Consider the following 24,980-nt stretch of genomic DNA (forward strand, 5'->3'; position numbering starts at 1 on the left):
CATTTGGGTTGATTGACCTGAGTTTCACTGGTAGGAACATATGTGATATCTCTATGTCTAAACATGCAGTATTGTACTACAAATGATATGTTACTAACAGTATGTTATAGGTAATTCAAATACTGTTGATCATATGTCTGGGTCCTGAAGAAGCCAAGTTAATGGTGAAATGTTGACCGTACAGACAACACAGAATACCACTGAATGGACTATATTTTTCTAATTTGAATATGTTATTTTACGTGAATGCTTTTTATATATAATTCTTTGTTGGTTTTTATTTCAACTGTTTAATCTTTTTCTAATAAAAATTACTTTTATCTTACATGTCTCCTTTCTGTGGCCGATATAGTCCATCATTGTAGGATATTTCTATTAGTTTTGTTCAGATTGTTTGGATGAGGCCCAAGTCCAATTTACTTTATTAAGCGTAAAGATGCGTATGTGTACATAACTTTATGATCATTTATTTTACCCTATGTTTACACTTAATTTGCATTCTTACAAATTCATATACATGCACTTATACACGTAAGTATGTAAAGCGCATGTTCTTAGACACAGATTTTTGGATTCTGTGTTACAGATCTGAATGCAACTACATTGTTTTCAATGGAGCCATTTACACAGGTGCGTAAATATGAGTTGCTTTCAGATCTTTAACACAAAATCCAAAAATCTGTGTCTAAGAACATGCGCTTTACATGCTTACGCGTATAAGTGCATGTATATGCATTTGTAAGAACTCACATTTACGCACCTGTGTAAATGGCTCCATTGAAAACAATGCATCTGCATTAAGATCTGTACTTACAAAACCCTTGTATATGTGTTTTTTTCTTATGGTGATGTGAATGAAAGTGGTTAGCACTCCCACCTGGCAGCACCTGGTGCCCGAATTCCAACTGGGGCACCAATTAACCTGGTAAGTTAAGTGGCTCCTGTGTAGATTGGCTCTAGTATGTATGAATGTAATGAATTGGGGCCCTTAGATTGTAAGCTCCTTGAGGGCAGGGACTAATGGGAATTTACAATATATATGTAAAAAATTATATAAAGGCTTAATGTGCCAGCAGCTATTATAAACCACAATTTGAAATAAATGAAACCTAAAGACAAAAAACTATGGAAGTAGGTGGGATACAATTGTAAGTGTAAATAAAGTTAAATCTACCCTTCATATAAAAATCCCCCAATTACACTAGGGAAATTGTCATTGGTTTCAAACATTCCCCAAGGAAAGCAGAATTTATATGTTTTGCGCTGTTATTGTTCCCAAAATCCATGTTGTATAAATGAACCATCCTTGAAGATCAAGCATCCTAAATAATACTCAAGTCACCTGTCCATACTATATGATTATGTGAAGTTTCAGAAATCCCAAAGATAGGTAAAGGAACATCCTTAATTATAAAACTACCCCCTATCTGAGTGCTCACTCTCTCCTCTCATTTTCCTGTCTCACAGGCTTAACTGGCGAGGTGAGCAGGAGTCGGGGAAGAGCCACTCTGTCCTTGTCTATGGACATAGGCAGCTTGGCTTGGGATCGAACCCACAGATGTGCCACAATATGGTGGCACACTGAGAACAAGGGAGCCAGAAGTGTCGGCGGGGGACCAGAGAAGAGGAGGGTCTGGGCTGCTCTGTGCAGTTTTATTGCACAGAGTAGGTAAGTATAAAATGTTTTTTATTTAAAAAATTGAGTTTACAATCACTTTAAATAAAAATAACACCCCAAAAATCTTTCTGTAGCCATATTTTTTAAAGAATTCAGGGGTTATTAGCAAGGGAAAAATAGTAGAATAAAGTAAAATTATACATTTTGTGATTCCAAATTTGCCCACACTGCTACTCTAAGCACCTTTCATTGAGGACCCAATAGCTACACTGTTGCACCCTTTACTTCCTACTTTAGATGTAAGGTCAGCCAGGTACTTTATCCATCAGCAACATTCTATACTGGGTGCAAGTGGCTCTTCTATTTTCCACAAGCCTAGAAGAAGGAAGGGTTCTCCTTTAAGTTCTATGAAGCAAAGGTTGCATATGCACAGTACATTAATGCCCACTGGCTTAGTAGAAGATGGATTAGCTGCCAATCAGATCCTTGAACAAGGTTGCCTGCTAATATGAAGCCAGTGGGTCTTATGTTATTATGTATGCGCTCATAACGTTTTCTGCAAAGGCCTTGAAACTGAATTGGTTTTCTTGTGGGTTTGTGAACAATGGAAGTTCCTCAAGGTCCTTGCCTTGAGGTCTGTAGTGGAGGATATTGATTGCATGGAGGAGGGTGAGGGGGAAGATGGGAATGGAAGTTTAGGTACATGTTTTTAACAAGCAGAGCAGTGGGAGAAAACTGTTGAGCAAGTGCAAATAGTTTCCCCTGATGAACACTAAAAAACATGCTCTAATACAACAAGAGATTTACGATCTGAAAGTCATGCAACTTACAGTGCAACTTTGCCAAGCGACATCCTGGTGATTTGCTGGTGACTTGAGTACTACTTTGAAGTGACTTTGTCTTGTGAAGGTATGCGTGATAACAGAATACAGGAAAATGTCATGCACTGCCTGGCTAATCTTCCTGTAATGTTGGATCCAAATCACATCCATATAGATGAGGTTCCAACTTTGAGGCGACTTCCATTGAAGTCTGTGGGCACTGTATTTTACTTGAACTTTTCCAAAATAAAGGGGAAAAAAAGTCTATGGGCACAAGTCAAATAGAAGTCAACTTGAAGTAGTACAGGAACCTTTTCTAAAGTCGGAGCAACTTCAGTAGTGCTAATTAAGACTCTCATTGACTAACATGGGATCTCACATGTCATGCTACTTGGGGTCTCACAAGTTGGGACCCAAGTTGCGACAGTGTGAACCAAGCCTAAAATAGAGCTCTGCCTTATGTAAATTTCAAAAATACAGTATGTTCCAAATATATTGAATAAACATCAAAACCAATGTATCATTGTATGTAGGTATTTATTCATGTTTTATAATATATTGGGTACTTATTTTTGATATTTAAATATGTACAGATCTCTAAATAAATTCATATTATTTAGGAGGTAATAGGGACAATTTTTTTTATAGGTTTTGTTATCCTGTAGGTTGAATTATAGATTGTGCAGGGATGGACATCCGGAACTCACGTCTTCCATCCCAACCATGGGTGTGATTAAGCCATGGGGTCATGTACGCCATGTTATCCTTATCTGGTATTTAAAATGTTTCAGTATGTTGTACACCATTGTATTACTCTGTATAGTGAATTAAAGGTCGGAAGGCACTTATCATTCTGTGCGTCGGGCAATGCTGCTGCAATACCTACATTTTCCTGAACAGGTTAAACTTTACCTAAACTTCTTTCCATCTGGTCATCAGAAGGTATCATACAGTTTCTCTACAGGTACTTAGACCCTGTATCAGTTTCCTTGCTCCACATCATAATCTGTTCAATATACTTCAGTGTTAAATTAAGCAGCTCACTCTAAGCAGCAAGGAAAACGATACAAAGCCTTTAATTTTTCATATGGGTTTTGAAGGGTCACATTATCCAGCATATCCATTTAATGACGTTTAATTAGCTAAATAGGGCAATCTGTGGATAGTATAGCAAATGGGTGTTTCATGTGACTCTTTCTGCCTGTCTCACTCCAGGGCTTTTTCCGGAGGAGTATTCAGAAGAACATGGTTTACACGTGTCACAGAGAAAAGAACTGTGTTATCAATAAAGTGACACGCAATCGTTGCCAGTACTGCAGACTACAGAGGTGCTTTGAAGTGGGAATGTCCAAAGAATGTAAGTTCACTGCTAGGTATTCTTGATTTTATCAGTAACTAAGACAAAATATGTTGCATTAATGAAATGATTTGGGTACACGTCTGGTCTTTTCCCACTAGTGACACTTAAACATATTCTACAATCAACAGTGTTATACCACCCACATTAACCTGAACTAAGGATATTACCAAGCTCTGAAAAAAAGAAGTAGTAGCAATGGTCCTCATATGGAAAAACTGAAGAAAACAAAAGCTGTCTGTGAATTCCCAAGAAACAAATTGCATTATTTGTATTATCCCTTGTACACACGGTCGGACATTCCGACAACCAAATCCGTCAGATTTTGTCCGACGGATTTTGTCCAACAGATTTTGTCCGAAACTGTTGCATACACACAGTCGGACAAAGTTGTCAGAAAATCCGATCGTACTTAACGTGATGACGGGACTACGTTCAGGCTAGTAGCCAATAGCTTTGGTCTAGGAATTTGATCTGAGCATGCGTGGCACTTTGTCCGATCGGAATTCTCTACACATGATCGGACAAAGTCCGATCGGATCATGTTGTCGGAAAATTTTATAGCCCAGCTGGAAAACTTGGTCCGTCGGATACTCCGACGGAAACAGTCCGATGGAGCCCACACACTGTTGGATTATCTGACAACACTGTCCGATCGGACATTGTCCATCGGAATGTCCGACCGTGTGTACAAGGGCTTCGATTTTAGTGGTATAATGATATATAAGGTTATCAAAGCAATTTGGTTGGGAATATTACAAGTATTGACTTCTGTTCCTCCACTGATTATAGCAGGCCCATACACCCGACACTCTAGCCCATTCTAAAATCAGGACTCAAGCAGGCAGCCATAATCTTAGCTAAGATACAATGATCCATTTTGCCCGGTGAAGGATTTGTACTTCTTTCAGCAATGCCTTTTAACCAGGCACCCCTGCCATTGAGCACTGCCAGATCCCAATTTCCAGGTAACTTCCCTGCAGACTAAACTGCATGGAACAGCAGCACACTGATGAGATTTTCAATCTCTTCTCCTGTTATGCCCTGTACACACAGTCGGACTTTCCGATGGAAAATGTGCAATTGGATCGTGTTGTCGGAAAATCCGATCCTGTGTGGGCTCCATCGGACTTTTTCCGTCAGAATTTCCAACACACAAAGTTTGAGAGCTGGATCTAAAATTTTCCAACAACAAAATCCAATTAGTCAAATTCCGATCGTGTGTTGTCAATTCCGACAGACAAAGTGCCACTCATTCTCAGAATAAATTACCAGATGAAAGCTATTGGCTACTGGCCTGTTTATAGTCCCGTCGTACGTGTTCTACGCCACCACATTCAGAATGATCGGATTTTCTGACAACTTTGTGCGACCGTGTGTATGCAAGACAAGTTTGAGCCAACATCCGTCGGAAAAAATCAGAGGGATTTTGTTGTCGGAATGTCCGACCGTGTGTGCAAGGCATTAGAAACCTTTTAGTGTTAGGTGGTCAGCCGAGGTGCAATACATATTCAAGAGGTTTAGGGCCTAGTGCTTCTCTTGCCTTACCCAGTGATTAAGAGAGACCAATCCTAAGAAAAGTTTAGGTACTTTTGCCACATATACAGTGGAACCTTGGTTTATGAGTAACACGGTTAACAAGCGTTTTGAAAGACGAGCAACTTTTTTTTTTAAATTCTGACTTGGTTTGCGAGTGTTGTCTTGCAAAATGAGCAGAATTCAAGCTAATGGGCAGTGCAGTACCGCATTTGGTCAGAGGTGCCAGGGACACTCGGAACGGTTCAGAGCCATTCATAAATACCCAGAATGACTTGGAAATACTCAATTTCCGAGGCCTTTCGAGTTCAGCCGAGCTGTTCTGCGAGTATTTATGAGGTTCTCTGGCGCCCCCCCCTGGCCACATGCGGTATTGCATGTAATAGAAGTCAATGGGGAACGAATTATCTTTGTTTTCATTGACTTCTATGGGGAAACTCGCTTTGATATGCGAGTGCTTTGGATTACAAGCATTCTCCTGGATTATGCTCGTAATCCAAGGTTCCACTGTATTTCATAATTTTAATGAATTGATAGCTGAATTTAGTGTTAGTGTTATTTTTACATTTTCTTGCGTTTAGCTACTTCAATCAGCCCATATTGGAATGAAACAACACTCAATTGGCACCTCTTATGGGTGTTAAGTAAATTTAGGAACATTTGGGAGGTATGAAACATTAAATATAAAATATTTTAAAAGTGATTACGTAAAAAAACTAAATTCAGAACCTGTACACATTTTAAATTGTATCATTATCTGAAATCATTTTTGGGGGGGGATCAGTTGTGGCCACTGATGAGGTTTGTGCCCTGTGGTTGAAGCCTTTGCTTTAAAATACTTGACTGATTAGCTAATTTATTGTTGATGATTGTTATAGCAGTTGAGAGGCGACATTTGGTGATTTTCTGTGTTTAAATTTGTGATTCTTCCACATGCATCACTTTAATGAGTTCCATTTGTTGTTTGTAAGTGTGTATTGTTTTAGTGGTGGATGTCGCTGCTTTGTTCTTTGCAATATTATTCTAGGCTCAGAATTCCAACTCTGGTATGATGTGGATGTCTCTAAGTATGTTTCTATTTATCCAGTCCCAATCACACAACGCATGTTTCACTATGAGCATTTATTTCACCAAAAGTACGGTGCTGTCTATAGTAAATACAGATATTTGAGGTTTGACCTCTTTTGCTGACCATTTGTAACTCCTAAAATAAATATAAGAGTGCCATGATGTGCTCAGAACCAGCGAAGATTGCACTATAGATCAGGTAGTTGCAGTCATTTCAAAAATGTTTCTGAATGCACAACCTTAGTTTGTTATCAACATGCAACGTTAAATTGGCAATAAAACCCACATCTTAAAAAACTCTCAATAAATGCCTAATTACATGCTGTTCATATTCACTCAGTTGCTATTCATTTTCTGTATTCTGCTCTCTATCACCCCCTTCTATCCAAGTCCCCAATTCAACTAGAGATTTGATTTAGTGCTGGCAGCTCTGCACATGCTCAGTTTTCAGTGAGTTTCTATGCTGAGCATTTCCTCTCTATCACATCTAAGCAGCCCATGTAACTATAGAGTCACCCATCTGGGCGTATACACAGTGGTAAATGACAGTTCCCTCCCTCCTCCTCCATGCCCACTAACCAGCTAAACACAATGGGGGTGGGATATTACATATAGATTGGTGGAGGCTTCACCTCCCTCTTTTTCTAAGACACAGGCTGGAGGGGCGTGACACAGCCTGTGACTGGCAAAAAATCTGCCCACACCATGTCATTGCCAAAAAATAAAAAAGATTTGATTTCAAATATAAATGTGTACGACCTTTTTTAACCGCTTAAAGACCGGCAACCGTCATTTGACGGCAGAACAATTGTTCTCCTGCGTGAATCACCGTAGATGTACAGTGGCTCACACAGGCTCAGTTGCAGACGGGCTCGGCATCACTGCACACTTCAGAAGCATGCACACGGTCGAGAGGACTCGATGTCCTCTGGTGGCCCACGATTGCCTTGTACACAGGCAGAACGGGGAAACAAGGCATTTCCTCCTTCAGACAGGAGAATTTACATGGATCTACTGTTCCCAGTGGTCGAGAACAGTGATCGCTGTCATGTCCCAGTAAGCCCATCCTCCCCACAGTTATAAACACAGATAGGGAACACAGTTAACCCCTTGATCACCCCTAGTGTTAACCCCTTCCCTGACAGTGACATTTACACAGTAATCAGTGGCTATTTATAGCTCTGATCGCTGTATAAATGTCAATGGTCCCAAAACAGTGTCAGAAGTGTCTGATCTGTCCGCCGCAATGTTGCAGTCATGATAAAAATTGCAGATCACCGCCATTACTAGTAAAAAAAAATAATAATAATTAAAATGCCATAAATATATTCCCTAATTTGTAGATGCTATAATTTTTGTACAAACCAATCAATATACTCCTATTGCGATTTTTTTTTTATCCCAAAAATATGTAGAAGCATATATATCGGCTTAAACTGATTAGGAAATTAATTTTTTTTTAAATAAATTTGGGATATTTATTATAGCAAAAAGTAAAAAATATATTTTTTTTTTTCATAATTGATGCTTTTTTTTTATAGAACAAAAAATAAAAATTGCAGAGGTGATCAAATACCACCAAAAGAAAGCTCTATTTGTGGGAAAAAAAGGACCTCAATTTTGTTTGGGTACAGCGTTGCAAAACCGCACAATTGTCAGTTAAAGTGACACAGTGCGGAATCACAAAAAATGTTCTGGTCATTAAGGGGGTAAAACCTTCTGGGGCTGAAGTGGTTAAACCATTTATTGATATTAATTGTTTTTTTTCTTACTCTATATTCCATGGATTTTTTTTTTTTTTTTTTTTTTTTACAGCATGTGATCAGCAGCAGAGAACTAGAAGCTCCTTCTGCTCATGTTTCCCTGCAGACAGGCTGGGAAAGAGCTAGGTCATGTGACAGTTGTAAATCCATAGAAAAAAGGCATCTAGATGTTTTTTTGTTTTTTTTTGTTAAAATAATTATAGTGCCTTCATCCACATACAGAAATAGAAGGGACCATGGAAATTAAACAGTGTGTGTTTAGTATCACTTTAAGCAGATCCGAACACAGTCAGTAAAATCTAACATAATATGTTTTAACATGTTAATATAATTTCAAATGTTGTTTTTAATACACTCATGCATGCAACTTTTATTTTTTATTTTTTTGTTTACAAACTTTTTTTGTTTTTAGTTGGTATAAATGGTGGTACAAGTAAATACAGCACATTAAAAAAATGCATTGTAAATGGGAGTAGACAGTACAAAATTAGATTACAATTGAATAAAGGAAATGTTGAGCTGGGTTGTTTAAAGAACATAGTACAAAAAAAATCATAGTATAAGTGTAATTACCATATTCATATTGTGACACATAATAAATGAGTCATGTATTCTCAGATTTTAACCACTTCAGCCCCGGAAGATTTTACCCCCTTCCTTACCAGAGCACTTTTTGCAATTCGGCACTGCGTCGCTTTAACTGACAATTGCGCGGTCGTGCGACGTTGCACCCTAACAAAGTTGAAGACCTTTTTTCCCCACAAATAGAGATTTATTTTGGTGGTATTTGATCACCTCTGCGGTTTTTATTTTTTGCACTATAAACAAAAGAAGAGCATGAATTTTGAAAAAAACACAATTTTTTTAAATTTTTGCTATAATAAATATCCTTTTTTTTTTTTTAAATAACAATTTTTTTCCTCAGTTTAGGCCGATATGTATTCTTCTACATATCTTTGGTAAAAAAAAATCACAATAAGCATATATTGATTGGTTTGCGCAAAAGTTATAGCGTCTACAAAATAGGGGATAGATTTATGGCATTTTTTTTTTTACTAGTAATGACAGTGATCTGCAATTTTTTTTCGTGACTGCAACATTGTGACAGACATATCGGACACTTTTGACACATTTTTGGGACCATTCACATTTACACAGCGATCGGTGCTATAAAATTGCACTGATTACTGTGTAAATGTGACTGGCAGGGAAGGGGTTAACACTAGGGGGCGCTGCAGGGGTTAATTATGTTCCCTGGGAGTGATTTTAACTGTGGGGGAGGGGACTCACAAGGGCAGGAGACCGATCGGTGTTCCTCTGTACTGGGAACACACCATCAGTCTCCTCTCCTCTGACAGCACGTGGATCTGTGTGTTTACACACACACAGATCCACGGTCCTGCTGTGTTCCCGGGCAATCGCGGGTGCCCATCAGACATCACGGCCGCCGGGCACGCGCCCCGGGTCCCGAGCGATGCCACGGGCGCCCCCTAGACGCCCGGGAATGGGAGGACGTCATATGACGCCCGCCCAGGATGGGAGTCATATTACTATGGGCGGGTAGGGAAGTGGTTAAATGAACATTAGAATGGATATAACTACTGTAGATCCCTAAAAGTCGAAGTAGTACATCAGAATGATTGAACCAAGGATCCCGTTTTTTGTTATAGAAGTGCATGGTGTTATATAATGTGTGGAATATTTTTTTCATAAGGTTAATAGTATTTACAGGTTTTCAGTGGGTGATCGGTACTGAAGGGGATTTCCAATGGAACGTGATAAGCCAGTATATGGTAACCCTAATAGTGTGAATGAGACTCATGGGGGGGATAGAAATCCCTAAGATAGGCTTGAATAATAAGCAATTGGAAAGGGTGAGGTGTATATGGTTAACTTTTATTAGAATAATGCCCTCCAAGTCCTTATTCGGGACAACTCTCTTGAATCTTTCCCCCTTTACACACACTCCTGATTAACACTACAGGCTGCCATGCCAGTACACATTGTGCAGGCAAATTGAATGTGAATTGAATAGTCACTATCAGGAAGGAATTCCAGAGCAGCTGATGCTGGAGTTATTGTATATAGACAGGAAATGGCAAAAAAACTAGAGCAAGAGACACTCGGCTTCAGTGGAAGGCCTTTACTGGTGTGGGATATCTCTAACTCTGGAAATCTGGTGAGAAATTACAAGGCCTCTAACCCCTTCCCTGCTTTCTGTCTACCTAATGTTTTTTTTCCCTCTGCTTCTTCCCCCCACGGGTGGGATCTGCAGCATTATACAGTAAATACAGGTTCCTGGGTAATGTCCCCTCAGGGGGCAGGCCTAAGACACCCTGCACTCTAGAGCTGCACGATTAATCGTTAAAAGACCGCAATCTCGACTCACCCCCCCTTACGATCTCTTCCGCTGAGAGTAGGCGATTCTTTCATATAAACAAGCGGAGAGATTATCTGCTCACTCAGCTGTCAAAAGAAAGCATCCCGGGCAATCTGTCAAGTGTAGAACTTGAAACATTGTAACTAAACTTACTTCTTAGATCAAAGAGAAAGAACTTCTTGTGTAAATAAATAATCTGGGCAGTCTGCCAAGCTTTCAACCATGTGTAAATGCAGGGAGTTTAACCACTTAAAGTCTAAATCTTTTTCTGACACTTCTTTCTTAAGTTAAAATCAATATTTTTTGCTTGAAAATTTCTTGGAACCCCCACACATTATATATATATATATATATATATATATATATATATAAAATCAGAGACCCTAGGGAATAAAATGGCAATTGCTGCAATATTTTATGTCACACTGTATTTGCCCAGCAGTCTTTCAAATGCATTTTTTTGGGAAAAAATACACTTCAATAAATAAAAAAAAATAACTAAACAGTAAAGTTAGCACAATTTTTTTTGTTTTAATGTGAATGATGATATGCCGCGAGAATCGTGAGAGAATCGTGATCTATCTTCTAAGCAAAAAAACTGTGATTCTCATTTTAACCAGAATCGTGCAGCTCTACTGCACTCACAGTATGTCCTCAGTCTTTGCTAGACCTTATTGAACCCAGAAGACTGAGTAAAGACATCTTGTTTACTTCTTGATTACTTGGGGTACCGTTCCAGATTGAAGGAGAGTATTGCAGCCTTCTTGTGGACACTTTTAAAGCCTACAGTTGGGTTTTAAAGGTTAGAGCTATTGCATACATCTCAACTTTCTGAGATGGGAGTGAGGGACACCTAATAGCAAAATAGCAAATCTATGTAGGTATGAGCCACACCCACTTCTGCCACACCCCTCTTAAAAGAGAATTGTATTGGTTAAGCCCACAACTACTACACTACTATTCCTTTATATTGGCTTTTGGAATTTACAAATGCAGCAATTTAGAAACTGAATGAATGGTTTATCTTTCAAACACTTTTTGAAAGATAAAAAGTGCATTTTATATACAACTATATGGATCAGACCAAAATGAACGACAAATGAATAGTGAAAACGGGACAATGGGACTTTGTTTCCGAATGAGGAACAGTCCCTCAAAATCAGGGACAGTTGGGAGCTATGCTATTGAGTTATGCTAACACAGTGAGAAAGCTTGCAAGCATTGTGCCATAATTTAGCAGTAGGAACAAGAGTAGGGTTGCCACCTCATCCCTATAAACCCAAACACATATTAATTATACAGGTTCTGTGGCTTATTAAAGGGGTTGTAAACCCTCGTGTTTTTTCACCTTTTAGTGCTGCAGCCCCCCAGCCCCCCCATTTTACTTACTTACTCATCCTCTGTCCGGGAACAAGCACACCATCTGTAGCTGGTGTCTCGAGTCCCGATTGGATAGATTGATAGCAGAGCAGCCATTGGCTCCCGCTGCTGTCAATCAAATTCAATGATGCGGCGCCGAGGGGTGGAGCCGAGTCCTGCATTCTGTGTGACTGGATACAGATGCGGTACTTGGGAGCGTGCCCACATGAGTGTCCACCAGCATGGACACTCAATGCGGGGAGGAGCCACCAGCGTCGCCACGGGACCCCAAAAGAGGAGGTTCTGGGTCACTCTGTGCAAAACTAACTGCACAGTGCAGGTAAATATAACATGTTTGTTATTTAAAAAAAAAAACAAGGTTATACAACCCCTTTACAACCCCTTTAAGGTGGTAATTACACTCACTCTGTGCCTTATCTGCATTAAATTAGCCTCAGAACCTGTGTAATTCATTTGTGTTCGGGTTTAAAGAGATGAGGTGGCAACTCTAAGCAAGAGAAGCATTTATCCTGAATATATACAGTTCTGTATAGCTCCATGTATCACCCAAAACTGCAAGTATTTAGTTATCTGATGAGTACAGAATATTGTGCAATTGACAGAGTTTTGTTTAAGATACTATAGCAGTCATTGACTTGGTACTTTGCAGAACTGCTGAGCAAGGGACACATTCCAGGGCTATTCCTATTTACATTTTCTCATAAGAGATTAAAATGCAAAATTCTAGTGTCTGTACAGGATCATTTGTGCAGTGCAACTTATTGCGACAGAACACTTTTGATTAAATATTCTTTACAGGTCTGGCTTTTTCAATTCCAATAATGTATATCCTTACCAGCAGAGCAATTGCAGAATTTTAATTATTTTGCCAGCTAAAGGACAAACATAGGAACGAAAGAAAAAAAAGGACTACTTCTGTTCAAAGGATTACACCGAATAACAAATCCCCTTGGTAACTCTTTCAATTAACATGTTGCACCATTTTACTTAAACAACTGCTGTGCTTAATTCATTTTAATGTGTTTTAGCCCTTAGTCAGTTTGAGCTCTCTAAAGACAGAGGTGGGAAAAGATTTGTTGGATGGCTTTGTGTATGTGCTTTAATCTACAAAGCTGTGATTAAAAGTTTCTTCTTTAGTCTTAAAATAAAACTTCAATGACTTTCTAGGGTAAAAAGTAGCTTGCGTGTCACACCTGAATACAGGCCAACAGAGTAAAAATGACTGACCCAGCCGACGTTGTTTTGTGGCGCATGCGTGGTGAACATGTTTTATATGGTGTAAAGGGAGCAATTGGATATTGGTTGTTGAGAATTTCCAACATTTCAAATCTCCGTATGTGCTTATAAATTCTTCTAACTGTACACCTACACATAACTGCTCCTTGGCTCATGTATGAATAGTCATTCTTTCATTCTATGGGTAAGAAGGGTGTGCTTGCTTCATCTGGGTGAACTGGTAGTGCAGATGTCCGCACTAGTACTAGACACGTGCAATTAGTTTAGTACGAAATGAAAATTTGTGCAAATTTCAAAAAATTCGTATGAATCCGAAATATGACTTTTTATGCATACAAATTCCATACAAAATTTTGTTTACAAATTTCGGATCCAAATTGATAACGAAAATTCGTAATTAACGAAAAGTTAAGGAACCTAAAAGTTAAAAACCCAGGAAGTCAGCACAGCACTGGGATGGTTGGTGGGAACCCCTCATAATGATAAATTTATCATAACGAAAATTCGTAATTGTTACGAAAAGTTAATGAACCCAAAAGTTAAAACCCCAGGAAGTCAGCACAGGGATGGTGGGAACTCTATGGGAATTTCTATGCTTACGAGGGCTTCTTCAGGGGAGCTAGTGTTCAACACCAAGAGAATTCGACAAGATTAACTATAAACATGACAAGAAAAAAATAACATAACTGTAAAATAGAGCTTGTAGCGTGATGCAGCTAGCCCCCCCCCCCCCCCCCCATCAGCTGCCAAACATCAATTTGTAGAAAAAGAACTGCGCAGCCACTAATACCTTATTGTGGCTCACGTGAGCCCAGACGATATCTATGACGGCGTTGCCGTTGCCGTGGGAACACAATTCCGCCGCTAGGTACTCTGGGATTTGTAGGCTTCACTATATTCTGTGCACATGCGCAGCATTACTCCTCTGTCCGCTCTCACTCGGCGATTACGTCATCCTGCTGATTGAGTGGGGGATAAATAAGACGCCCACACCGCTAGCTTGTGCTGGCTCTGCGAGGATGCTGCTACATGGAAACTGTACGAAAAAGGTCAGTAAAGGGAACCAGCATGGGCTGATCCACACCTTACATGCTTTTCCCTGTGTTTGACGCATTTAACTTGACGGTCTTGTCCTTTTTATATTTTGTTTTGATAGGATTTGCCCAGTTTGACATAGCGTTTAGTGGCATATTCCACACTGTGTTCAGCTTTTCAGCTGCACAGTGTGTGACGCTCTTTTTGGATGCGCATGTATACCCTCAACTTCTGTTGGGACTAGGTAAGCCCATTTGTAACATTAATGTAATGTAAAGCATAATGCTATCTCATACTCTCTATTTATTCATAATTTTTTATAAAAAAAAAAAGGAAAGGATTTTTTACATTCTAATTTTTAATATGGGACTTTGCTATGATTGGCACATAACGGTTGGCTGACGCCACTACCTTTGGGGTTCCACTGTCTCCAGCAGCGACCCCTTGTTTCATGATTAAATCCACTAGAGCACTGTAATTAGGGTATGTACTTAATGACATTAATCTTTCTAATATACTTCAGCTTTTTGCCCCATTTTGGGCTACACGGGACCCTTAATATTTAAAGGCCAGTGGGTAATTGTCCATCTTATTTATCCCCTGCAGTCACTTGTGGCAGTATCTACGATTGGATTGCTTTTGTCTCAGGAAAATCCCCTAATTAGTTGCTGTAGTGGAGTGTAGGCCAGGGGTAGGTATCTTTTTATGAATTTATTCTTTCTTTTTCTACAAATTGATGTTTGGCATCTGATGGGGGGGGGGGGGGGGGGTCTAGCTGCATCACACTACAAGCTCTATTTTACAGTTATGTTATTTTTTCTTGTCATGTTTATAGTTATTCTTGTCGAATTCTCTTGGTGTTGAACACTGGCTCCCCTGAAGAAGCCTTTGTAAAGGCGAAACATGTTGGGACATTTTCGAACCAGCCAACATAACTTTGACCAAGTAGAATGAATAGACATGAATTTTAATGTACAAATTAATCAATGTGGTCTGTGTGTCATTTTGATTACATTTTTATGATTTGTAATAAATAAACAAAATCGTCTTCTTTTTAATATATGTTATTTTTTTCTCTCTCTTTACCTTATAATGCTGATTTAATTTTCAATAATAATATTCATTCCTTTTTGTCTGCTCAAATTGCTAGGCACCATAATAATCCCTTTTCTTCTACTTCTTTTTCTCCAATTTACTAACATTGAGATGAGGTGCCTCACAGTATTTGATCTCCCCACCTGATTTCCTTCTTTGTTCTATGCTTACGAATTTCATTCGAAATACGAAGTTTCATTAACGAATTTTGGATCCAAATTAACAGAAGCATAACTGGTGTTTTGTTCACCAATCAGAGGAAGTCAGCACAGCACAGGGATGGTGGGAACCCCTCATAATGGGCACAGCGGGTGTACACTCAGGCCCGGGAACTCAGCACAGGGATGGTGGGAACCCCTCATAATGGACACACATCAGGTGTACAGACCTGGGAACTCAGCACAGGGATGGTGGGAACCCTATGGGAATTTCTATGCTTACGAATTTAATACAAAATACAAAATTTTGTTAATGAATTTTGGATCCAAATTAACAGAAACATGACTGGTGTTTTGTTCACCAGAAGAAGTCAGCACAGAACAGGGATGGCGGGAACCCCGCATCATGATAAATTCATCATAACGAACATTCATAATTGTTACGAAAAGTTTCCGAATCTAATGAAAATCCGTCTTTCGTACGAATCTGAATTGAATTTCGTACACGAGTTACGAAATACAAATTTTTTGATGGCGCCCATGTCTAACTAGTACCTGGCAAAATGGTGAAGCTTAACAGAAAGGGACAGACCATGGTGCCAATAAGCAGTGCCAATACAAGGTCACCTAGAGCCCAGGGGGAACATGCCAAATTGCGCCCCTCCCCCAAAGATGTATGAGCATTATGTGTCAGGAAAAATCCCCTCCCACCAAAATAAAATTGAGCATGCATGCTCACCCCCTAAGCCTAAATTTCCCATCCTCCTAGTATAAATATGCCAGCCTGCTGAAATCCCCCCATCACAAATCTTTTCCCCCATCTCAAAACCTCTCTCTCATCAAATGCCCCCAGCACAAATTCCCCCTCCTAGCACAAATCCTCTCCCCCCTCAAATTTCCCCTCCAAGCACAAATCTTCCTCCCACACTCCAAATTCTCCCTCTTCCAGCACAAATTCCTCCCCCCAATCCCTCATCCTAGCACAAATCCTCTTTCTGCTCTACCATATTACTTTTATAGCACAAACACCCCAAATCTCCCCTCCTAGCACAGATCCTCTTTCCCCATCCCCCTCCCAACACAACGCTCCCCGAAATCCCCCCCCCAATCTCCTTGTGGTGCCCCCACCTCACATAATACCACCGTGCTCAGGGCAGCCGTCCCTCCTGCCCACCACTTGTCTCAGCCCTGCCAATGATGCTCAGACACATAAGAACAGACATTCCATTTATGTGGGAAAGTTCAGAGGGACCATATGGTACTCCTGAGAATGATGGCCTAATAGAACACTTCATTTATGCTATTAAATTCAAGAGAACAATAACAAGGGCAAACTGTGTAGACTTTCTGACTTTAGTCTATATTCTGGCTTGGATCAGCAAGACTCGCACTGACTTACGGAAACATTTAAGTTGATATTTAAACTACCCATTCATGAGCATAAAATGTAATTCTACATGGACAGTTTTTCTCTGGTAACTGTCTGTGTGTGTAAGCCCTTGTACACACAGTCGGAGATTCCGACGGAATGTGTCCTATTGGACCGCTTTGACGGATATTCTGACTGTGTGTGGTCTGCATCGGACTTTTTCCTTCGGAATATCCGACGGACCAATTTTCCAACTTGCCGGTAAAATTTTCCGACAAAATGCTCCTATCGGACATACTCCGATCATGTGTAGCCTACTCCGACGGACAAAGTGCCACGCATGCTCAGATCAAATTCCTAGACCAAAGCTATTGACTAGTAGCCTGAACGTAGTCCCGTCGTAACGAAATAACGTCATCACGTTATGTACAATCGGATTTTCTGACGATTTAGTCTGACCGTGTGTATGCAACATCACTTCCAGACCTCTTCCGGAATTAATCAGTCGGAATTACTCCGACGGATTTGGTTGTCGGAATCTCCGACCGTGTGTACAAGGGCTTAGGAATACACATGAGCATAACAATTAAATATACTCTCAAGCTAGGCATTGTGCAGGGATGTTTGCCATCAATGTTCAATCTTCCCTTAATAAGTAGAAAAAGGTTGCATTTTTAGCACCCAATTGGTGCAAAGTTTTGTATCATATTATGAAAATTTCAATAAAAAAAAATTATTTTAATTTCATCAATCCAAGCATCGTAGTAAGTACACTGTGCAGTTGTCCATCTTTGTTCTGAACTACCCAAAACATATGTTCATTCATCTGCAATGGCTTGGTTTCATTTTCTTCCATGCAAAGCTACACTCCCTTGCCGGCTTTCAAAGTCTTTCAAGGAAAGAAAGATTGAACGATATTATTCATAATTTGCTCTATGTTCTGTAACAATGGTTATGTAATAGCAGTAATTGTATCAACCCATCTAATGAGCCTTTCTTCCACTACCATGTATGACAGATTAATAGCCCATGAATTCATTTTCTGCTTGTTGTGCTTCACAAAAGTATTTCACCGAGCAATTAATAAACCGGTAAAGAAAATAATACTGTTGTTTTCTTTATTAATATGATGTTAACTCCAAACAGAGAAGCATCTTACAGGCGCCTTTTATCTTGTTCCTTCAGTGAATTCCTCTCTAATTTGTGACTGCATATAGAAAAACGATTCATTACCCTCATTCACGCTCTTGTGTTGTTTTCTTCTAAGAACTACAGTAGAGTCTCTAGAAATCTCTCAACACTTTTGCCAAATCTACCAATGTGACAGAAAAAAAGCTATTTCCATGTCAGGACTTAGGAAGAAAGGGACTATTGGGCATGTAATCAATAATATGCAGCACTCTAAAGGTCAGCAGTACCTAAAATGATCAGTGATAAGTTCAATGCTCCCCAGTTTCTTTAATGTCCTGTTGATTCTAAGGCCATAACTGGCCAGGGAATCGATTTGGGTAGTGAATACCAATGGTTGGCTTGTTTGGCCAAAGCACTTGTAGCTGAGAATTCTGACATGGCCATCTCTCGGTTTTCAGATTGTAATACAGCTTGTCAACAACCGCACAAAGCTTATCTATGTATTTGGGTGAAATTATGACTTGAAGTGAAAGAAAAAGCTTAATGTAAGTGGTGCTATAAAATGTTCCCTCCCCACTCCTCCTACGTATGCCACATAGCCTTTAAAAGAGAACCTTGGAAATACCTTTTTCTCTCACAAGATACAGAAGCTCAGACTTTCTTGTGTCAAAGAGAAGTGGCTGCACGGGGGGAGGGAGCACCAACAACTGGGGCGGAGCCAGCAGGTGACGTCACGGCTCTGGGAATTTCAAGCCATTGTCAAATGTTTCCTGATACGAAAGAGCCAAATTTCCTCAATTTTGTGACTGCATTGGAGCAGATAAAATAAAAGGAATTTCCACTCCAAGGGAACAATTTTTACACCTCTAATAGTTAGCCTTTTCTTCCACTTTAAATGTCATGGATAACTTAAATTAAACCTGTTTCAAGAGAAATACAGGGGGCCATTGCTGATGACCTAGTTTCATGCCTGTCACACTTATGACTTTGACGTCAATCATTTCTGGGTCCCGTAATGTCAGAAATGTTGAACTTAAATCATTTTCAGGGTAATGACCTATAAAATCTTGACTCCAAGCAACTAACCAGGAAGTCAATTATGCCAATCCATATATTTCTGTCATGGCAGACTTTGAGGTATCCCTTGCAGATTTTTTCTTTCTGAACTAAAAATATTGCCACCCCACTAAAAGACATTGCCCCTTACCTCCATGTTGGGCGTTATTAAACTGATTTTCCTTGGAATATACTGCAAATCAAGTTGGGTTTGCAGGAACTTCTATGCGTGTCAGTCAGCTTTAAGATGGTAAACCTAACCTTATGTCACCATAATAACCGGAAGTGTGGATCAAAACCAGTCATGTTTCTCCATAGAAGGATATCGTTTTTCAAGCTGTCATTATGTTTTGTCATATGCCCTTAGATAAAATAGGTGGCTAATCGAGCTGTTTTTTAAAGTTAAACCTAATAAAACAAACATTCAGAAGAAAGGATACATGTTATTTGCAGCATATGCAATATACTAACTACACCTTTGTCCAACTAGAACTTGAAGTGGAGCAATGATGATTGCCAAGTTGCTGCCCCCCCCCCCCCCCCAATTATCTGTACAGTTGCCATATAGCGGAAGTGTGAATCAACTAGATTATCTAAATATTATCTAATGTGTTTACAAAAAAAGCATCATTACAATATTAATAAAAGATCATATCTGTAATATGATAGAAGACTGATACAAGTGGTCTTTTGTGTGCGGGTGGAATGGGACCACTCATCATCGATGATGTCCACAATAAGGGTGCAATCAGTATGCTGTGAATACACAGCATACTGCACATGCACCAATGATGTCATTGGCCAGAACCAATCTACTATACAGTGCAAGTTTAGGAGATATTCACAGGCAACATTTATGTTAAGCTTACCTGTAGAGAAAATTTTAAACTTTGCGTTTAATACCACTTAAGGCAGAAAAATAAATCAATGTTTTTCTAATTGTTTTTGTAAGCAAATATATCTGATACAGTTGAATAACACCTTTTATTTTTGCCATTGGAGGTAACCATTGTTTCTGGTAATAATGTGAAAACCAAGATTTTTGCATTGTCACAGAAAAGGGAGCTTAGCATTCACAGTTAGCAATATTATAATAAAACTTCAGCTGCCCATACTAGAACATCTACAAAATAGTTTGATGTGCAGTTACATTAGGGATAAGGTTTGCTTTTTCATCATATGCTCAGTTTGAATAACCTGTTTGTAAAGCAATTACTATAAGGCCAGCATTCTGTGAAAATTTTTTCAGTAAAAAATTCAGTCTTGGCCAACTGGGTTGTCTGTGGTATCTTTCCTAGAAGTTTCCCTAGATATGAGGTGATTGTCGGTCAAGCAATACTTATGTCTGTGAGCATTTGTGCACATGCCCCCATGCTGGTTAAAAAACGGTAAAATAATACATCAAATGTGTTCTATCATTTTATCCTATCCCCCTTTCCTCCTTCATTGCCATACACATGCAAAGCTGGACAATCCTAACCCATGATTACAGAAAAGACTTTCACAAGAAAGATAATTCTGAAGTTGGATTGTGCCTTAATATCCAGGTACACTTTAATGTTTATAGCTTGCTCCAGTATCCAGTAGAGAAGGTTTATCTTGAGTTGGATGTCAAGATGCATGCTAGTGCTTTAATTAAAACCAAACTTGAGAATTTCGTGAAGAGCATGCTTTATCTTGAATGCTCCCAGGAGAAGCTTTGGACCCTCTAGTTCCTATTTTGCTGGGGTACTGTTAGTGTCATTGCTTTAAGGAAGAGCCAGGTTCTCTTGTACTAGTTGTGTATGATTTTGAGAAAAAGGACCATTTGCTTTCACTGTGCCCCCAATAAACACCTGCCAGGTTTTTATTGCTTTCTGTGCCCCCTTTAGGGAAATTCAGCCTGTCTATTCGGGTTGTCCCCAGAACAAGAAGAGAGGACATTAGATCTGGAGATCCTGGTGACAACCAGCAATTCCCTTCCTTTGGATGGATTTCTGTTTCTAGTATAGGACAGGAAGTAAAAGGAAATTTCCCCAATGGAACACAGATGAACACAGATGAAAAATTCTAACCTTCACTTACTCTATCCAAGATGGAAAAAAAAATGTTTTGCTTTAGTTCTACTTTGTCTACTTCAGTGCTGCAAATTCTCCAGTCAGCAGTAAATATAAAAAGTGGGCTGTGTTTTGATGTGTATCTCAGCTTTTGTAGACATTAAACAGCTGTGGCTACCAATCCCGTTTTTGGTCCCCTTAATAAATCAATCTAAATAAAAATAATAATAATAATAATAATTTTAAAAAAAGTCAAACCCCAGATCAAAATTAACTGGGAGCTATTCAGTATAAAATAGGCAGGTAGAGCAAAATAACAAAATAAACCAATAACTCAGTTAACCTTAATTTACACTTATTTACAAGATCAGATGTTAAGTTTAGGGATTTAATTTCAAAAATTGAAATTGAAATGTAAAAAATTCAGAAAGTTTTTACAAGTAGCAGCCATGTATGTGACTGCTTAAAGGTCATATTGTTGAACCTAAACATCTTTTTTTAGTGCTTCATAGCTACCAAGGTGTCCCCTTTAGAGCTGTCACTTTCATAAAATATGTCATTATTTGTACATCTCTCAGACTGACGCGTTACCCTATACAACGTTAAATCTTTGCTATTCTTTGCTGAAGGGAAACTTGAATTCCATTTTTTTTCCTGGTCAAAATATAAAATAGAGCATCACTAATGTCCACTGTTGTCACACAAATGGGTGCATTTCCCTGTAGCCAGTATACTCTGTAATTGAGCTTATGCCTAACATTTGAATCAAATTAATGCCGCAAAACTGTCACAGAAGTATGTTGATGGAAACCTTAACTCCATAATAATCAAAATGCCGTTATTTATTTTGGAAGTAGCATTTTTTTTCCATTCTTCTACTCCTGTACAAAGCTAATTCTATGGCTGACATTGAAAACTTACACACTGGAACCCTGGAGGCAATGCCTAAGGGTAATAAGCATTTAATTAAGTGCAGGATTTCTCTCTCAGCATCCTGAATACATAACAAGCTTTGTGTATTTGCACATATACAGTCACTTTGTTTAAATAACAAGGAATAATACTTAAGCATCTTTGGGAAGTATACATAAATCTTGGGATTACAAGTGAATGAGATCTTAGCTTTCTTACACTGAACACATTCAACGTGTTTTATTATTGAAGGGATTTTAAGCCTGGTTGGCACTGTGATTGACAGTTAAAATGGAGACTCGAAGAATAGCCAAGCCAAACTGACTGACCCACTTTCATTTGTACTTTATCACTACAAGAAAGTCAATGTTAATACAGACCTGCATTTAATTAGCTGTGTAGCATGTCTTCTTTTTCTTGTTAAGTGCCTGAAAACATGAAAGGCCAGTATAGAGAACACTAATTACTTTAGAATTATCTTTTTTATAATCTCTTGTTCAAGATATGAATTACTATGAAGGTGTTTGATCACTATGTCTTTAATGTTCTCCTTCTCCTTGTTGATGTTTACAGGGTGGTGAGAAGAGACGAGTTTTCAGTTATAGGATGTTGGTTTAACAACCAACAGTCCAGCAATGTAATACAACAATTTTAAAATTAGTATAGTATACCTGTGCCCATGTTAAGTTTTGTACACTGTTAGACACCTTGGAGTGCCTACAGATACCTTTACATAATTCCTTTGGAGGCTCCTAATCCCTCAGGATCTTTATACTGGAACTTTACTGTGATGGGTAGCCTACCTGAGCAGTAATAAGGCGCAGGAGGGCATGGCTCAAACTTGGGAACTGGTTGGTACTGCATAAGTAAGCACCTCTGGTTTAGGACTCCTGGATCAATTGTGGTGGTATGCAAGATCAATTTAGGTGCCTGCTTGAGGCTGGGTTCACACCATTGTGAATTGGATGCCAGTTCCCCGCATTCCCATTGGCAATATCAGGAGATTTGGACCATTCCATCATCTTTGTTTCATACATATCTGGAGCTGGCTGTCTCTTCTGCATTCTAGCACCTAGTCCCCTGATAACACCTGATTCTTCACTTCCCTCGCAGACAGAGATCTGGAATTTCGGTCATTTTGTTTGCAGGTGAAATGAGATATTGCGTGATTTCTGGCCTTTAAAGGAACTGCTACCTTCTGGGATAGGTGACATGGGTTTCCTAGAAAGATAGATAGAGCTATGAAGAGGTTCATTTATTTGTCTTTCTGTTGGCTTCAACCCTTTGGATAAACGTAGGTTTGGCTGTATCTAGGACATGTAGAACATTTGGCGATCAAGCTGTGTTGAAAGTTTAAATCCTGTCTCTGGGAGTAATTCCTATGGATGTCAGAGTCTTGCCGTTGCTCTTGGCATTTGTACTTTCAGAACAGTTGGAACGCTGAATGTTGCCTCCCCTTGATCTAGAAACTTGCACTAGGCCAAGTAACGAGGGATCCTCTCCTGATGAAAATGGCTTTGATGGGGAAAATTCAGCATTGCCAACTCAGGAGTTTGTGGGACTGAAGGTTTTTTTTTTTTCCATTTAATATGTTTTCTGGTTTCACGGCTGACTGGATAAGAATAAAGATAACCTGTCATAAGAAAAATATGTAGGGTTCCTTTCCTTAGACCTGAAACAAGTATAAAGATAAGGAATTTTTACTTTTTTCAGATTTTCAGATGTTTTTCCTGAGTTATTGAACTATTGAAGCCAGAAACAACTAGAAATCTAGCATTTTTAGGAGGAGGTTAGCAGTGGCAGCCTAAATATTTCTACAATAACAGGTATTCTTTAATAGAAAATGGAGCAGTAGCTAATGCAGATATCAATACAATAAGTACCTATTCATCATTGCATCACAAAAGGACATCTTAAGAAGCATTGCCCCTATACACATCCTCTCATGATGGAACGCATCATATGGGATCAATAAACATTGTCATTACATTACATTGGTTGGGCGCCCATATGCCTACTGTTTAGTGCTGTCATTTGAGAATTTCTTAGAAGCTTATTTTTATTCTTATGGCATTTTTGGTATATTAGTTTTATTGTTTATTTTATACAATTAAAAAAAAATTCATTCAATCCACTCGATAGGGTTTTTTTTTTTTAATCTTTTTTTGGGAGAATATTTAAATATCATCCTTTGCACATCATCATCCTTGGATACTGCATTGGCTGGTGTTTCTGAAATCAGTTATGTACGTCACTCTTGCCTAAGCAAGAATTAAGGAAATGGGAGGGCATAAACAGAAGAAATGTGAAAAAAGGTATTTTGGTGTGCCAAAATAAAAAGGTAGGTTTTAAAGTCTCTATTAAAAGGTTTTTTACACAGTGCAGAGGCTTAACACCTTAGGTTCCACAGTGAGTATAAGAAGCATGCTTTACTGCATATACAGACTGATTTGACTTTTGTGGATTTAGTAACACTTTCATTTCATTGTGTGTTCCCAAATAACCAGCTATCAGAAAAGATGCAACACAGAGGAAAAAAAAGTCTGAGACAAGCTTTGTATACTTGTCTCAGATATTTATTATCCATTCCTGTGCGCAGTTAGAAGGGTTGTGATCCTTGAGACTACTTGTTATAGCAGCATGATGTCTGTGTAATTATTGTTCCCTTTTCTGCTTTTGTTTACTTTGGTTTTGTTATGCATTAAATGGCTCTTTTGGATTGTTAGACTAATTCAAAAATATCTAGTACATCGTCATTTGAATGGATGTTTCTCTTTATATTTGTTCCACTTAAGGGACCTCTTACAAAAATCTATTTGCCTGGTGGTTATGTTGATCTTTTGTCTTTGAGTGCTTTTTTGCATACTTTTTGAAACGACCTAAATCTGGAAGCAAGAGGGTCAAAATGACAGCTAGTTAGTATTTTTACAGTGAGGTTAATCATTCATTCAATTACACAGTGTTCGTATTTCTATATCCTGCGTTTCCAAATGTTACATATATATTGTATTTGTTAAAATGGGTGACAT

The 24,980-nt window shown here is 38.9% G+C and overlaps 1 protein-coding gene across 6 annotated transcripts in view; it reads left to right on the forward strand.

The window, feature by feature from the left end:
* The window catches only part of RARB (retinoic acid receptor beta), a 1,106,099-nt gene that overhangs the window by 959,024 nt on the left and 122,095 nt on the right, over positions 1-24,980 (forward strand). For all 6 annotated transcript variants that reach the window (XM_077491425.1, XM_077491424.1, XM_077491427.1 and 3 more), the window contains one exon: positions 3,655-3,796. In XM_077491425.1, the coding sequence (XP_077347551.1) occupies positions 3,655-3,796 (142 nt within the window). The remainder of the gene's footprint in view (positions 1-3,654; positions 3,797-24,980) is intronic.

The sequence above is a fragment of the Lithobates pipiens genome, unplaced genomic scaffold (genome assembly GCF_037356315.1).
Source record: "Lithobates pipiens isolate NorthernLeopardFrog02 unplaced genomic scaffold, aLitPip1_a1.2 Scaffold_19, whole genome shotgun sequence".
NCBI classification, from domain to species: Eukaryota; Metazoa; Chordata; class Amphibia; order Anura; family Ranidae; genus Lithobates; species Lithobates pipiens.